We start from the raw sequence: 16,030 nt of genomic DNA on the forward strand, positions 1-16,030 counted from the left end.
TCCATTTGCTAGGCAACGGAACTCTAGTTTCCGCTGCAACGAATCAGGAAACCAAAAGGCGAACTGGCCGGCCTCTATTTGGTCCTTCCATAGTTATAAAAGATAGTTCATTCGTGAATTCAAGAGATTCATTCGTAAGAGAATTCAGAAGGCAGTTCAATAGTTGAGTGACAGCTGTGGAGTGTTAACCGGCGGACAACGGAAGCTGAAGAAGTGGCCGACTCGTAAATCAGAACCAGGTCAGTCACTCGTAGTCCAGTAAGGAATGGAGCGAGTCGTAGGCAGTCACTGATTGTGAACTGCCATAACTGATTGTACACGTATTTGCAAAGAAGTGCCAATAAATCCACTCATCAAATCCAGAACCCATTATTATTAGTCACGCCAACCCCGAATACGTGGCAGTATTGACTTCGTTCTTCGATTCGGCAAATTTCATGTGTAAATTTGTTGGTGATTTAATTCCCGCAGCTGTAAAATTTATTTAGACTAGAATGAGAGTCTGTATTGTTACATGGAAGGAATTGATTTGTGAGCGGTCTAACCTATTTCCGTCTCCGCTGGGAGAAACTGAGTAAAGCGACGAAAAATCTCAAGCAGACTGAAAAGATGTAAGATTTGAGGCTTTCACGGCGGTGACTATGAAGACAGCAGTCTTCTGGGATTTGGCACCGTGTATATGTGGTGTTAACCGACGTTTCGGAGGAACGTCTGCTTTTACCGGTTCTCACGGTCTCTTCGCTTGCAGATTTCTTATATGTTTTCTTCTACCCTGAAGATGGAGGCGATACGTTCCTCCGAAACGTCGGTTAACACCACATATACACGGTGCCAAATCCCAGAAGACTGCTGTCTTCTCAGACTGAAAAGAGTTTTCTGTTAAACTCGTAAATTCTAAATTACGTTGTTTATAACTATTTATTTCTACCAATATTTGCTAGGACATTTCATTTTCTGTATGCTCGAATATCCTGACTTGAGGATCCTGCCAAAAGAAAGGAGCGAGAGGAAACAAGGGAACAAGATCATTTCCTCGTTTTACGCTGCCCTTGTTGTGTGACGTTGCCCCGAGCCTCTTCCTCAGCTGCTTTAGACGGGTGTAGCATCCCGCCCTCCTCCCGATCAAGGGAGTGAAATTAATGGCACTTGAGAATAACAGTTTTGCTTGCAGATGAAGTATTAGAAAAATGAAAGACACGAAATAAAACCTCACGAGTAAACGCCATTTTGTAGGTCTAGACGCAGAAGGGAATATTACGGTCGGTACGACTGGCTACGGAGTGGACGACCAAGGGGTCGGAATTCGACTCGCGGAAGGGGCTCCTTCCCGGGGAGGGTGGTAAAGCGGCCTAGGCTCGAAGCTGACCACTCAACTCTTAACTAGTGTCGAGGTCAAGAATACATGGATATATACATCCATTCCCCCATACGCCTTCATGGTATAGTATTTTATTAGTTAAGCACAGGGACAACTTTACCCTTTTTATAACTTTTGACGTAGAAGAGAAATTAATGTTAGAAACGGTTGGACGTGGATACTGGATTTAGCTCTCCCTGGGTTGGCTAGATTTGTTATTGACTAGTTCCATAACTGTTCTGTCGACTGTTCGTTGGAGCTTACAGAACCAAGGAACTTGCACAATATCGGACCAGAACGTGAGATATGGAGCCGCAGCACGTATAGAACTGTGAGATAGCCTCGTCTACATGAATGTTTTACCCACAGGGCCACGAGCTGAGTTCTGGCGGCCGGGTGACCATCACGGCAGAGGACGGAGTGGCGTGCCTTGTCATTGAGAACATCACCGCGGACGACAGCGGGAAGTACGTGGTGAGCGTGGAGAACAACCTGGGGGCAGACTGTCACTTCGCCTCGGTCGCTGTGGAAGGTACGTCTGGACATGCTTTTGAGGCAGGGCCCCAATGCGTTGAGGAAGACATGTAAGAATAACTAACAAATTACATTACGCTTAATGCCGATATATGCTGTCAGTTCGCTTCTGGAAAACACGCAAATAGTATTATATAAGAATGAACGTGAATCAAGATAATATAAGAGGTTAGTACGCTGAGTCATGGCCGAATATTTCGCCATTCTCTACCTGTAAAGGTGCGTCCACATTACTCGTGCTCGTGTGACTCGCTATGCTCGCAAGTAATGTGGACGATATGACAAGTCACGAGACAAGAAAATTTTAAATTTATAATTTAAAAACTACAGCCTACACACACTACGAGTAAATATACGGATCCTCACGCGCTGAAGCCCGGCGAGCAGCTGAAGTAGTGTGGACGAAGATTTACGAACACAAGTAAAAGCCAGACGAGTCTCCCGACGAGGACAAGCCTGGCGAGCACGAGCACGAGTAATGTGGACGCGCCTTAGACTACCGAGGCGGCCTTTTGTCCATTGGCACTGGGGTTTGATCCCACCCATCTCTAGTAATGTTTTTCTCTCATGGGGTGAGGCTGAGTCTACTTGGTACTGCGGCCACTGTTTGGCCTATTGTACCAGCCCCAGGTGGTGATGATTGTGGAACAATTGGTGAAATGTGAAATGTGAAATGCCAGGGGAAACCGAAGTACTCGAAGGAAACCTACCCCAGTGCCACTTTGTCCTCCACAAATCCCACAAAATCTGTCCCGGGCCGCGGCAGTGAGAAGCCAGCGACTGGCCTCGCTAGTAAGCTTAAAATAGAGGTGACAATAGCCTGTTTGTGTGATGACAACGAATCACCTGGAGGCGGATCGAGTTAGGTGGCGTAAGCGGTAACGCTTCTGACATGCTTTCAGAAGGTGCCGGTACACATCTGGGCCGGCATACTAATTACTCTGGTTGATGCTTTCCGTGGTTTTTTATTCAGTCGTTTAGGTCGGTGGGAGAGTAGGCCTACCTCATTAGGCCAGAATCACTGCCAACCTCATCCTTTTCCGTTCGTTATTCACAAATCGTCCTATATACGAATATTGATGTTATATTCTCTTTCCTTTGGCGCTACAGCTCCAATTTTGGGCCTTGGCTACCTCCATTATCGGCTTACTGCGAGTAGATCCAAAGGCATTCGGTAGGACTCGTAGGTCAGGTGATCAGCTCGTCGCAAGGTCTTTACCTGTACATAAACACAGAAAAACGCGCACGCACACACACAAACACTAAATATCCATGACCTTGGTGGGATTCGAACCCACGATCCCGGCTTCCGAGCGAACGAAGGAAGTGCATGCCTTAGACCGCTCTGCTACCGTGACCGGCTCCTGATGTTATATAGTCTAAACTAATAACAGCATCGGTTAATAGGCCATAAACAATATGAACGTAAAGAGGAGAGTTGAGTAAACGCCCGGAAGGCTGTGTACTGCCTTAGGCAGCGGGTAGCGTCCAGCATAATCGTGATATAATGCTTCTTCCTCCGACAAATTTCTGAGTTGACGAATCACTCATGCAGACCTGAGGGAAAGCAGTGCCTAAATACTCTATGTTCCTGAGCATGAAAACCTTGTGCATAGCCGATACAGGACTCGTAAATCAAGTCGAGCCTGCGCTGTATACAGATCAGTTGATAAAATTGTTCACTCTTCCAATGAAGTAATCGGCTGTCGCCCATTTGTCCGTATATACCCGAGAGATGCTTAACGAATTTCCATAAAAATTTGTATTGGCGAGTTTCCCCGAACTCTGTCAAAATTTTACAATTTTGATCAAATCGCACAAAAATACCGGACACTTAACGAAAATCTGCACATGTTTCGATGCCTATTTCGAGTAAAAGTCCATAAATATTTGTCGGAGCAAAAATATTTCGAACAAAAGCTGTAGAGGGTCCTAAAACACACGTTTTATGCCCAGGACAACTTTACCCTAAGTCTTGCTCTTTTCGAGATAATGAAAAATGATTTCGTTACGCTATCTTGTACATGCAGCAGCCAACTGTGGTCTTCCGAACACATGCGAAGATTACCGAAGTCTCTTCTTTTTGTTAATAATTAATCAAATAATCATAACACATTTCCTTTCTGGATTTATACTCAACATGTATATAAAAAGGTAAAGTTGTCCCTGTGCTTAAGTAAGCACTACGCCATGAATGCTTATGGGGAGTGGATATATTGGTCCACATTTTCTTGACCGCGGCACTAGCTGGAAGTGAGTGGTCAGCTTCACGCCCCTGCCACTTTACCCCAAGGGAAAGAACCCTCGATACCAACTGGATAGGATGTTGGGTGGACCCCAGAGCCGGTCTGGACGAAGTGGAGGAGAGAAAATTCTTTCCCTCACCGGGACTCGAACTCCGACCTCTCTGTCGTCCAGCCCGTAGCCAGTCTTTATACCGACTGAGCTATCCAGGCTCTCCAACGTGTACGTACGCTAAAATTTAATTTTAATATTCTGTAGAAAATAGTAAATACTATTTTGAGCTTATATGAATGCTTAAAGCACTTAAGTTTTTCTCACTAAGTACTTAGTCACGGAACTTACGTCCAATTTATAAATTGTGCTGCTTAAATGTACTTCTCCATTCTTATTATTTGTTTAACTGGGACCACAGATTTCTTCATAAAGGCTGCTTTTCATGTAATGTAGGATTAATTGTGTTTACGAATCCAGTCATTTAAACAGCATGAACAAATAAGGTTTGACATTCTCAGATGTGCAGTACACTGTTTCACCACGCTGACACGCAAGTCATTGACTCTACACGTCAGTATTAAATGAGTAATAACTTAGAAACGCATGCCCAAGCTTTTTTTTTTTGTAAACAGCAATGACGTAGTTCCGGAACACGCGGTTTTACTGAAGGTGGATCGGACGGGAAGTGCGTCAGTCAGAGCTAGACAAGCGAACTCAGAGCTTCTGCTCGCGTGAGAATCTCTTCGCCATCCCAAATTTCAAAGAACCATTGTTACAAAGTAAATTAATTTCGTCTGTGCGAAATGAACGCTGCTTGTCAATCTACAGGTAAGAAAGAGTCTGTTAATAAGCTCTTGCTATTGCAACTAAATTACAGTTTCAGTGCATTTTGTTATTGCTAGTGGGGTGGGACTAAGTCCCTGGTACTGCGGCCACTCCTGGCCTATTGTACCAGCCCCAGATGATAGGTGAGGGTGATTGTGGTGCAATTGGTGGAATGAAGACAAGCCGACAAGCGGCGGTTGCTCGATCGGTATAGTTCGCTTGCGGACTGAAGCCACGGAATTTTTTAAAAACTGCGGCAAGTGGGCTGGAAGTGCCCTCGAAAATCCGGTCGTCGGGCATATTAACGCGGCTGTCAGCTGTTATTTTCTTATATGCAATATGGAGGGTGTTCTGTAGGCACAGCAAACAAAGAGAAGCGCACATGGCGACGAAAACGCAAATTTTGGATTTCCAAGTACAACCAGACTGAGGGTGTTTGAGAACAGGGTGTTGAGGAGAATATTTGGACCGAAGAGGGATGAAGTTACAGGAGGTTGGAGAGGGCTGCATAATGAGGAGCTTCATAACTTGTACTCTTCTCCAAGTGTAATTAGAATGATCAAGTCAAGGAGGATGAGATGGGCGGGGCATGTAGCATGAATGGCGGAGAGGAGGAATGCATATAGGATATTGGTGGGAAAGCCAGGAGGAAAGAGACCACAGGGAAGACCAAGGCGTAGGTGCGTGGACAATTTTAAAATGAATCTTAGACAGATAGGATGGGATGGGATGGATTGGATAGATCTGGCTCAGGATATGGACCAGTGGAGGGCTCTTGTGAACACGGTAATGAACCTTCGGGTTCCATAAAATGCTGGGAAGATTTTGAGTAGCTGCACAATTGGCGGCTTCTCAGTAAGGGCCCAGCTCCACGAGTGAGTGAAGTACAACCAGTCTCAACGTTTTGCTTCTTGCGTCCCACCAGTCATTTTGTCAAGAGGCCTATTCCCACCCTTGGAAAATAAACGTTTCTCCACTTCGAAGAGGTCGATTATTACGACTGCGTACTTTTAATATTGTGTTATTAATATAAGCTGTCATTTTCGAGGGTTCTCGTCCGATCCAGCCAACTGTTAAGTCACATCCGTAGAACGCGACCCAGCAGCTGAGAAACACTGCCCTCGAGCGCACATTTGCTACTGATTTTCTTTGATTAGAACCGCAACTGTATATAATGAAACTGAGTGCGGCCACTTCGGACTTCGTTTGAAGTCTATCTCAGCGTCTCAAGGACATGAGTCAGAGTCAAGGATATGCATGTTCGAACTAATTACGCTTATGTGTTCTTGTTTGCGTGTAAAAATGTGCTAAATTGGTGCGAATAGTTTACAGCTTGTAGATGAAATAAAACGTTCGAATGAATAATTCTCTTAGTGAGACGCCTGGAGAGTAAGCGCTTCTACATCGTCCCTTCTGCCCCCCCCCCAAGTGAAAATAATTACTCGTCTCCCATATACATTAATAATGTCTGTTGAATTAAATGTCTGTTTCCTCAGTGCAGTGGGCTTCTTTGCTAGCGCGGAATGAAATGAGAAGCGGACGCTCCTTTCTTCAAGTCGGCCCGACCGACCGGTAACTTCGGCTTTCGGGGTTGAGCCTGGCTGTGTAGGAACCGTTGCACTAAAGTCGTCTGCTTCAGTGTTAAATCACCATACGCACGAGTTCATGGCAGCTCTGTCTAGAAATGTCGCTGAACATGGCTTATCATACAAAGAACCGGCTTATGACATAAACTATCTATCTATGGCTCTACAGCCCATGTGGACCTTGGCCGCTTTATCAGTTTCTTAATCCTATACACAGTTGGTAGGACTCCTTGGACGGAAGATCATCTAGTTGGAAGTCCGCTGCCTAAACACAGAATAAACGCACAGAGACATCCGTGCCTCGAGTGGGATTCGACCTCACGATCCGAGCGTTCGAGCGATCGCAGACGGTTCATGCCTTAGACCGCGAGGCCACTGTCATCGGCTCTGACATAAAATATGGACCTTATTCAGATACAAGTTTTATTACTATTTTTATGTGCAGTGAATATTTAACAAGTGGCAAGAAAGATTTTTTTGGCTGTGCACATTGTAAATTTAGGTGAGCAGTGGGCCGCGCCATAGCTCAAGCGGTTAGTCGCTGGCTTTCCGGGTTCTATCCCGGGTCTGGTCAAGTGGGATTTGTGGTGGACAAAGTGGCGCTGGGGCAGGTTTTCTCCAAGTACTTCGGTTTCCCCTGTCAATCTTCATTCCACCAATTGCTCCACAATCACCCTCACCTATCATCTGGGGCTGGTACAATAGGCGAGAAGTGGCCGCAGTACAAGGGACTTAGTCCCACCCCACTGGCAATAAAAAAAATAGGTGAGCAGTGTAATGGACGTTATAACAATTGAATTCTATCTGCAACAAGTGAGCATAAAGACTCCTGAGGTTATATACAGGAGGACGTAATTGTGAAATATATGTAAGGCCTACTCATTTGGAGTTTATCGACAGTTTATGTATTTCAAGGTCATGCAGTATAAGAGAAACCTAAATCTACAGGCATATAGCTGATCGTGTACCTGTATCAACTGTCACGACTGGGCCTTTACTGGCTCCGTATTTCCTCCACAGTTTACAGTTGATGGTAAATCGTTAACACGTGAAAAGCGTTTTAAGACATCTCCCCTGAAGTTAGGCAGAAATCTGCAAACATCGTCGTAGAGTTGTTTAACCTTGATTATGATACCTTACTCACACAGAAATATCATGAAACTGAAACTAATAGAAAAACTCCCACGTTCACCACTGAGAACAGCAGGGCTCGTTGGTCTCATATGTATAACTCCGTGCTCACAGCCAGTCTCTCTGGGATCCATTTTAATATCGTATTATCATCCCCTTCATGGTCTTCCAAATGGAAGTTTTCTAAGAGGTTTGCCCACCAAAATTCTGTTTGCCTGTGTATCACGTTCCCAGCCTGGCGCAGTCTCCTGTATCTGACCATATACTGGAAGACTGGTGCAACTCTCTTAGTTCCGTTTATTCAGTATCAGAAATTACTCGTCTGCTTTGTCCTTCATATGCCCAAATATTTTCCTAAGCCTTTTGCTTTCAGATACTTGTAATCTGCGGTCTTCTCTCAAAGTAAGAGACTTTACGCGTATGGGGGAGGGGATGTATAAGTCCATATTTTCTTGACCTATGCACTAGCTGGAGGTTAGTGGTCAGCTTCCCGCCCTGGCCGTTTTATCCCCTGGGAAAGAGCCAGCGGTACACATTGGATAGGGGGTTGGGTGGACCCCAGAGTCGGTCTGGACGACGTGGAGAAGAGAAAATTCTTGACCCTACTGGGCTTCGAGCTAATTTTTAAAAATTCAAGCATCTGTGTAAAAGTTATCCCTATGATTAATAGTTAAGCACTATGCTATGAAGGCATGGGGGAGTGGAGGGATAGCTCCATAATTCTTGACCTCGGTACTAGAGCCCCCGGTACCCAACGGGTAGGACAATGAGTGGGCTTTAGAGGCGCTTTGGAGAAGAGAAAATTCTTGTAATGCCGGGAATCGAACTCGGGGCCTCCACAGAAACACTGATACATAGAAACGGGTTTAAACTTAGGAAAAGAAGAAACTGTGAACACGGTTATTCACTTCGAACACTGGTGTCATCCCGTCAACTTTCTAGAATGCTGAAAGTCAATATTTTTTGTCATGAAATTTGGATAATTCCAACAACATAGTACGTGACAAGGTTCTGTCTAATTTGTAGCGGTTAATAGTTACTTAAATTTCTGTGTAGCGGGAAGTGATTGGGATCTGTTACCGGGTACTGTCCCAGCCTTCTTGCCTTAGCGGAAAACGCAGCGTAATAATATTCCTGGAATAAATATTGAAGATGAGAATTACGTACCTGAGTGTTTCTTATTGTTACACTCAGTGAGTGTAAACTTTATAGGTTATTTAAAAACGAAGTAAATATTCTAATAAGCATATAAATAACCCAGTATAACGTACTCTCACATTTTCCCATAATATGTAAGCGAAACCTTTTTTAACTGCGTAGGACATGCTGATCACAGGTGAAAATTGTAGCACACAAAGCAGTCATATTTTTATATGCATGCTTTCGTTTGCTAAACGTGTGAACGTACATACTGCTTATTGCTCCAGTTGAAGTAATGGAGTTATTTAAATGAGAATGAATGTATCTTCATTAATGATGCATCAGATACTCATATTATGATTGACAGAAATGATAACAATAATAACAAAATACGAAAGTGACAAAAAGAAACTTTCAATACATGAAACTGGTACGTAATACAAAATGTTATGCCCAGATTTGGAATCAAAATATCAGTTACGTTAACAGTTTAGTTTTCTTTTATATTACCATATTCTTGTTGACTGACGTAATTAGTTTACATTAAATATATTACTATATATATTATTTTGTGTAATAGTGGTAACTCGGCACAATTGCTTCTGGTGATCGCTCAGTTGCAGTAAGCAGAGCGAGTTGAATGTTTATGGAGCTTAACTGGAGACGGTTGCAGTAGAGGCTTGTGATTTCTTCTTCAACAAAATAAATTTCCTTCTTTCAGTTTAGCAGTTTCCAAGGATCAAACTGCCTAGACGCATCGTTTTACGTGGCGGTTGCGTCTGAAACAAAAACCGTACTCGCGAAAAATTGCGCGTAGTTCTGTTGCAGAATTTGTCTGATGATTCCGTGTAATCTTGTCTTCGCACGAAGTTCACTTTATGGGACAAGTTAGCAAAGCGATAAAATAACATGACTTGTATTCGAGAAGTGCCCAGTTCGATTATCGACCGGAAGACCCGATATGCTGACCGAGAGAACCTTCAAACGTATCATGACCATCTCCTTCCAACCCCATTTCTACTCACCATGATCTGCCCGCCTCAGGCCACTATATTTAACCTCTCCGGATGTGCTAGGAAGAAGCAGCTTAAGAAAGAATGTATCAAGGTTGGCGGGGCCCAAATGCGGCCCCTTGGTATTTACCGAAGAAGATGGTATGCAGGTTTGATAAAAGAATGAGTTATTACACGTAAAACTATTTTAACTGAAGGTCACACTACAAGTGAAGTTTCTATGTATCGCTAGTCTCTCACTGATCGCCTTTTCTGGTTCTATGACAGCAGTATAAGTTTTGTAGTCAGGTTGCAGTTTTGGGTGGTTTGCATGCAAGCTTATCGATTCCTCACGGATTTCTTATTTTTAATTTCCTTCTTATATTGCTCCTAACTTAAATGCCTCGGCGTATATAAACGTAAGAAGTCTTGGCGTTACATAACCGCAGTTGGCAGCCATGTTTCCTAGAAGTAAAATAGAATGCGGATGCTAGTCTCTAGCAGAACATTTGAACTGTGTTCCCAAACTGCTGTATATCAACCCAACAGCATATGCTATGGATTTTGCGCGCTTATTCTTCGTTGTTTTACACGCAACTGAAGTAATTATCTTCACACAGCGTGTTTAGCAGTTACTGGGGCTGAAGAGACACAGGAACATGAGGATGCCGTCATCTTTCTGACCTTATAACTGCAAGCAAAGTAGCGAAGGGGCTATAGTGACAACAGAAGTGGTGCACAATGTGACAGCTACCAGCGAAGAAAAATGTGAATGCTTCGCCATTCAATTACGAAATATTTCCGTCTGGTAGAAAGGTCACCGAAATCCGTGAACGACGGCTGAGGGAACGGTGAACCTGATGACGTCTTGCAGTTCATGAAACTGTGGAGAAAGAGGAAGAGAACCTACCGTATGACACAAGTCTTCCGTGTAATATGGCGTCAGATTCTTACTGGGTGTTTACATTAATTCTGCACGAGTTAAGCCCGTGAATAATATTTTAATTCTTTACAGGAATCGAAATCCAGTCTTCTATCTTTCATGTTGTTGACTGGAGTAGCCCTCTCAAGTTTTGTATACAACATGTAGGTCTATTTTACGCACTGAAAGTGAGCACTGAGGAAGTAATTTAAGAAGTTCATCAATGTTTCAGATGCAGGAAGCGAAAACGACTTCAGAGCTACTTACTTCATCCATTCCTGTTATAACCTACGGTCCTGAGGTTGTTTATTTTTATTTTGGTCATTTTGCAGACAGTAGAATTCCTTAAACGAGTGATCAGCTCGTCGCAAGGCCTCTACCTAAACACAGGACAACACAGAGACAGAATAAACACATCCAAACATCCATGCCTTGTATGGGATTAGAACCCACGATCCCGGCTTCAGAGCGAGCGAAGACAGTACATGCCTTAGATCGCTCGGCTGCCCTGACCGGCGTACTCGTATGTTCTGCTGGCAGCAGGAACGCTGTTAGGGGTTGCATTATTTCTGGCAGAGCATATGAACAGATTCCCGTAAAAAATACACGACTCTTTCGGTTGGATACGTAACTCTCATTGCTATTTGACACACCTACTCCAGGTGTGTGAACACCCCACTACTTCTACAAGTAGAAGGGCGTGCCGAAAATTCCTTTCATAACACTTAACTTGGGAAGACGAACGTTTGTAATTTGGACATTCAAATAGAGTGAAAATGTGCCACGTCATTATATGTGATGTACGTGTACCTATTCATACTAGTAGAGGGAAAATAACTCGTTTCAGCGTTAGTGGTCAACTTCTGTAATATTTAAACTGAGAGGCAATCAGGACTTTCTGAAATGTTCCCAAGGACAGTTAACAATCGAAACGTCTAAGATGACAGTAAAGTAAAACAAGTAGGTCCTGTAGTTCTAGTGTTTGCAAGAGTAGCTGTCTGCCTCGGTGTTATTTAAATATGAAGGCAGTCAAGCGGACGAAAATCCGTTCACTTTTCAGGCACAGAGGAAAATTTGGACGCCTGATTAGAGGAACTCACACTATACTAAAATCAGTACATGACGTCTGATGGATGTAAGTTTGTCGCCCTCGGAAATAAAGAGCTACAATTCCACTTTTTTTCGTCTGTCGCTTGAATGCGTTGAATCCCTTGAAAACAAAGTCTCCCGTTTGTGTGTGCAAAATCTGATGCTCGGTGTTTTCTGTTTGAAAAGCACAGCCAGGCATTCCTAAAACGAAACAGCCATCTGAAAAGAGTGTCTTTCAAGGGATTATGTTAAAAAATTCTGAAACCCGCGAGAGAAATCTAATCATACTGTCTCGAAATTACTGGTTAGCGTGACTAATAATGATGGGTTATGGATATGATGAAGAGATTTATTGGATACTCACAAGTCGTAACTGCAAATAATTATGCCACTCTAAAGATTATTGTAACTGTAACACATAAAATAAAAAATCTTCAGCGTCTTCAGCGTATGCTTGCTTAGTCGTTGCTTACTAACGAATCTTCGTCGGTTAACACTTCAGCTGTTGAATCCTCAAATACTGTCTGAGTCTGAGTCTCGTTTTACGACAGTCGGCCAGTCTCTCTTGGCTTAAAGCACCCATCCGGGGCTTGCGACCAGATCTTTATTATTTGACAGTTACGGTCTTGTTTTTGTGGGCGCCCTCTCTGACGAGAGGACGGGTCTGTCTTTAGTATATGCTGTCTCCTCAAATACAGACGAATGCTTGACCTTTTATAAATGACGGAGAACCTAATAGACATCACCGCCTCCAAGGGTTACATTATTATCATTATATTATTATTATTATTATTGGAGGGGGTGGGTTTCCCCATGCACCGCGACTAATAGTCTATTGTACGTCCCCCTTTGATATTCTACCAGTCGCCATACCCTTCCGATACTGGTGCTCGCTATCAGCCCCGTTCAGCCAGCGAGGCTGGCAGTGGTACCCGATACTTCCCCATGTACCGGAGGCATTGGAAACTACTTGGGCGGGAAACTTTGCCTAATTTTGCTCAGAGGTCTCCTAGAGACATGAGGATCTTTTACGTGCCGTAAATCTACGACACGGGACCCACGGCTTAAAGTCCCTCCCGGAGGACTTGCTCCCTGAATTTTTCCGCCCATAAAAATTCCACGACCTCCGCCGGGTTTGAACGCGCGTACCTTGAGCCATGAGGTGGGAACGTTACCCCTAGATTACGGAGGCCGCTTAAGGGTTACATTACTGCTCTTCATGAGCGCGTTGTCTCCGAATCTTGTCTTTGATTTATATAAGCTTATGCATTGCAGCGGAAACGTGCTCTAGCCAGCCGTTGTGTAGCAGCGGACGGCTCTGCTGTGCTTCTCTTGCTGCACACTTCCGGCGTTCAGGCATCATGTCACAATATAACTCACAGCTTGACAGCCGCTTGCTACTGTACAACGCACAGTCTCCCCCCACTGGTTTGTAGAATAGTACCTACAATCATAACATTATTACAAACTAACTGCGAAATAAACAACTTCTCTCGTTGTTTCTTGTTTCATATAACGATGGTTTCTTAGTTGCATAGGTTGCTAGCGACAAATGGCGTGGCGTGAGATGACTGTCAACTATCAGTGGGAGAAAACTGGGCGTAAGCGATACTATCACAGAACTTATCAGCAGGAACATTGTGCAAATACGAAAATCTCAGGATAGCTGTCTTCGGGTCAGGAATCGAACATGGAACGAGGCGGCTACTAACCACTCAACTACAGAATTCGGTAAATGGCCAGTTCGATAGTGCAAACTGAGGTGCGCGGCCACTTAAACTGATGGTACGGCTTTAATTGTTAGGGTGGTTACTAGGAATGCATTTGAATCAAGTATCCTAACATTAAATAACTGTTCTGTACTACCCATCTTTCTGACAAGTGGGTAATATCGACCGCAGATCTTCTTTTTTTTTTGCAGCCCGTATTAAAGTTGATTTTGGAAATATGTTAAATAAAATAACGTTAATAAAACTGGGAGCCTTGGTCTGAAGATAGCACATTAAACAGGCCCATTTGGGGTTAATTATCACCATTTAAGAGTCACTTCGCTGAAGTGATTGCTTCCTTCCCTCCTTCCCCCAGACACTTAGCCACCGAGCTGCCTGTCTTCACGAAATGAGCAAGGGGCTTTTAGACTGGAAAAGTTGCTGTAAGGGACCCTGAAGATATGAATAATGGACAAAAGATATGTAATGTACCTCACAAAGTAAGGCGAATAAACTAATAGTTTAGAATGTTAACAGAAGTCTACATTGTAAAGCCCGTATTAAATATTGTCCAATGAGATCATACGTAACACAAAACCTCTTTTCCCTAGGGTTGCCATCAGCTTTGGATTTAAGGGTCCATAGCATTAAAAATCACTCCTTTCATCAGCAGGGACATTTGCTATCTCTGTGTTCATGCCCTGCAATTTTTACAGGCTTTCAGCACATGTGTTCATGGAGAAATAATGCCTATGTTTACAATGCTTGATGAGGATAGCGAATGATCACTGTGTACATCCACGTAGTGCTCCAGTGGAAGCCCAGTAATTTCTGTGCCCTTCTGCTGTGTTGTTGTTTATGTGAGCTGTAACCACAACCTTACTGAAGCCATGGTTAACTGAAAGACACAAGTTTGAAAGGGGGAGGGGGCAGTAGCAGTTTTTCATGTGCCCGGAACAAATGAAATTCCATCTCTTTAATGATGTTACTTGCATACATTACCATAAAAATTATGTGCTGCAGTGTTCTGTTTCTGTGCATAATTTCTTTTATTGTAGTGCCGAGTTATTTGCTTGGAAGTTTGTTACATGTAACCTCCAAATACTTGTATGATTCCCATACCACTGCCAGGTGGCAGTGACATTGCTAATAGCATGCATATTTGGTGAAATGATGATTTAATGTGTATATAAGAGTGGATTAGTGGAGGAGTCATATGTGGAAACTGTAGTAGAAACGGGAATTGTTTACTTCAAAGCCATGGTGCACAGCTGGAGAATGATGGTCAGTAAATGTGACAAGAGAGAGAGGGGTGCAGTATGCATAGGATGAATGGGAAATATTTCTTCCAGTAGTATCTGACGTCATTCAGAATATTGTATGGCTGTGTATTAATATGAGGGAAGATTAGAACATACAAGGGTGAAAAATGGAGTGTATAATGGTGATAATATGGAAATAATAACTATTAATGAAATTTATGGTGTTTGTCAATATTTGTTTTGTCAATGAAGGAGAAACCACTCAACTACTGAGTGTTACAGTAGGTCAAGCTGTGACTGAGAGTCTATCTCTGTGTAGTGACAAACTAGGTAATTCCCACTGTGATGCTACATTGCCAGTTGAAGAAAAAGAGAGGTCGGTTCTTCTAATGAATTTTCTTTTTATAAACAAGTCTTGGTGAAAACATTTTGTCTAGATAGGACCAGCATGTTGTTATGTTGTCATGTTTAGTGTCTTTTATGATTGTAACAGTCTTTCCAAAACTTTTCCAAGGTACTGAGATCAAGTGTTTTTGATGAAGTATGTTTTCAGCAATTCCCCATTGATATTTAAATTGGGTTTATGCTAGTAACTATATCATTTTGTAGCAAAGATATTATAATTCTGGTTAAATATCAGTAATTGTAATCTGCTTTGTAATGAAAGTGGACTTCCAGAGTTATTTTCATCTCATGTAATATGATTGTTTGTTAGGTCCTGCAGATCCTCCAGCAGGCAAACCCTCAGTGTCTGGTAGTGGCAGCTCTGTGACTGTGGTGTGGTGCAGTGCCCCATATGATGGAGGCTGTATGGTGACAGGCTACTGTGTAGAAATGAGGAGGAAACAGGACACAGAATGGCAGGTAGTGACAGACAGGTAGGTACAGGATAACAGGGCAAGTGGTAATCAACTTGTAAAGTAATAATGCGTCATATATATCTCAGGTTATGTGACTGTAAAACACAGAAGAATGTTACATTAAGAGGGGACCCAAGTGTAGGACCACAGCATCTCTCTTCATTTCTAATACACGTGAAAAAGCTAACGTTCCTAATTTTTTTAAAACAATTTAGTCATAATGATTGCAGTGTTATTTTATCTGTCAGCATCACAGAAGATAAGTAATATTTAAAAATGAGTGTGTAGTAACATTTTGTTTGTTGCTAGTTCTAGGTAAATTTGTCATTACTAGGGACCGGATGTTTATGCCCTAATAATCCCTTAAATATGTATGCATTTATGC

General features: G+C 43.0%; 1 protein-coding gene across 2 annotated transcripts in view; it reads left to right on the forward strand.

The window, feature by feature from the left end:
- LOC111862207 (myosin light chain kinase, smooth muscle) overlaps positions 1–16,030 on the forward strand; it is a 277,919-nt gene that overhangs the window by 243,473 nt on the left and 18,416 nt on the right. For both annotated transcript variants that reach the window (XM_023847414.2, XM_023847415.2), the window contains 2 exons: positions 1,727–1,889; positions 15,501–15,663. In XM_023847414.2, coding sequence (XP_023703182.1) covers positions 1,727–1,889; positions 15,501–15,663 — 326 coding nt within the window. The remainder of the gene's footprint in view (positions 1–1,726; positions 1,890–15,500; positions 15,664–16,030) is intronic.

This window comes from Cryptotermes secundus, unplaced genomic scaffold (assembly GCF_002891405.2).
Source record: "Cryptotermes secundus unplaced genomic scaffold, Csec_1.0 scaffold1304, whole genome shotgun sequence".
In the NCBI taxonomy this organism is placed as follows: Eukaryota; Metazoa; Arthropoda; class Insecta; order Blattodea; family Kalotermitidae; genus Cryptotermes; species Cryptotermes secundus.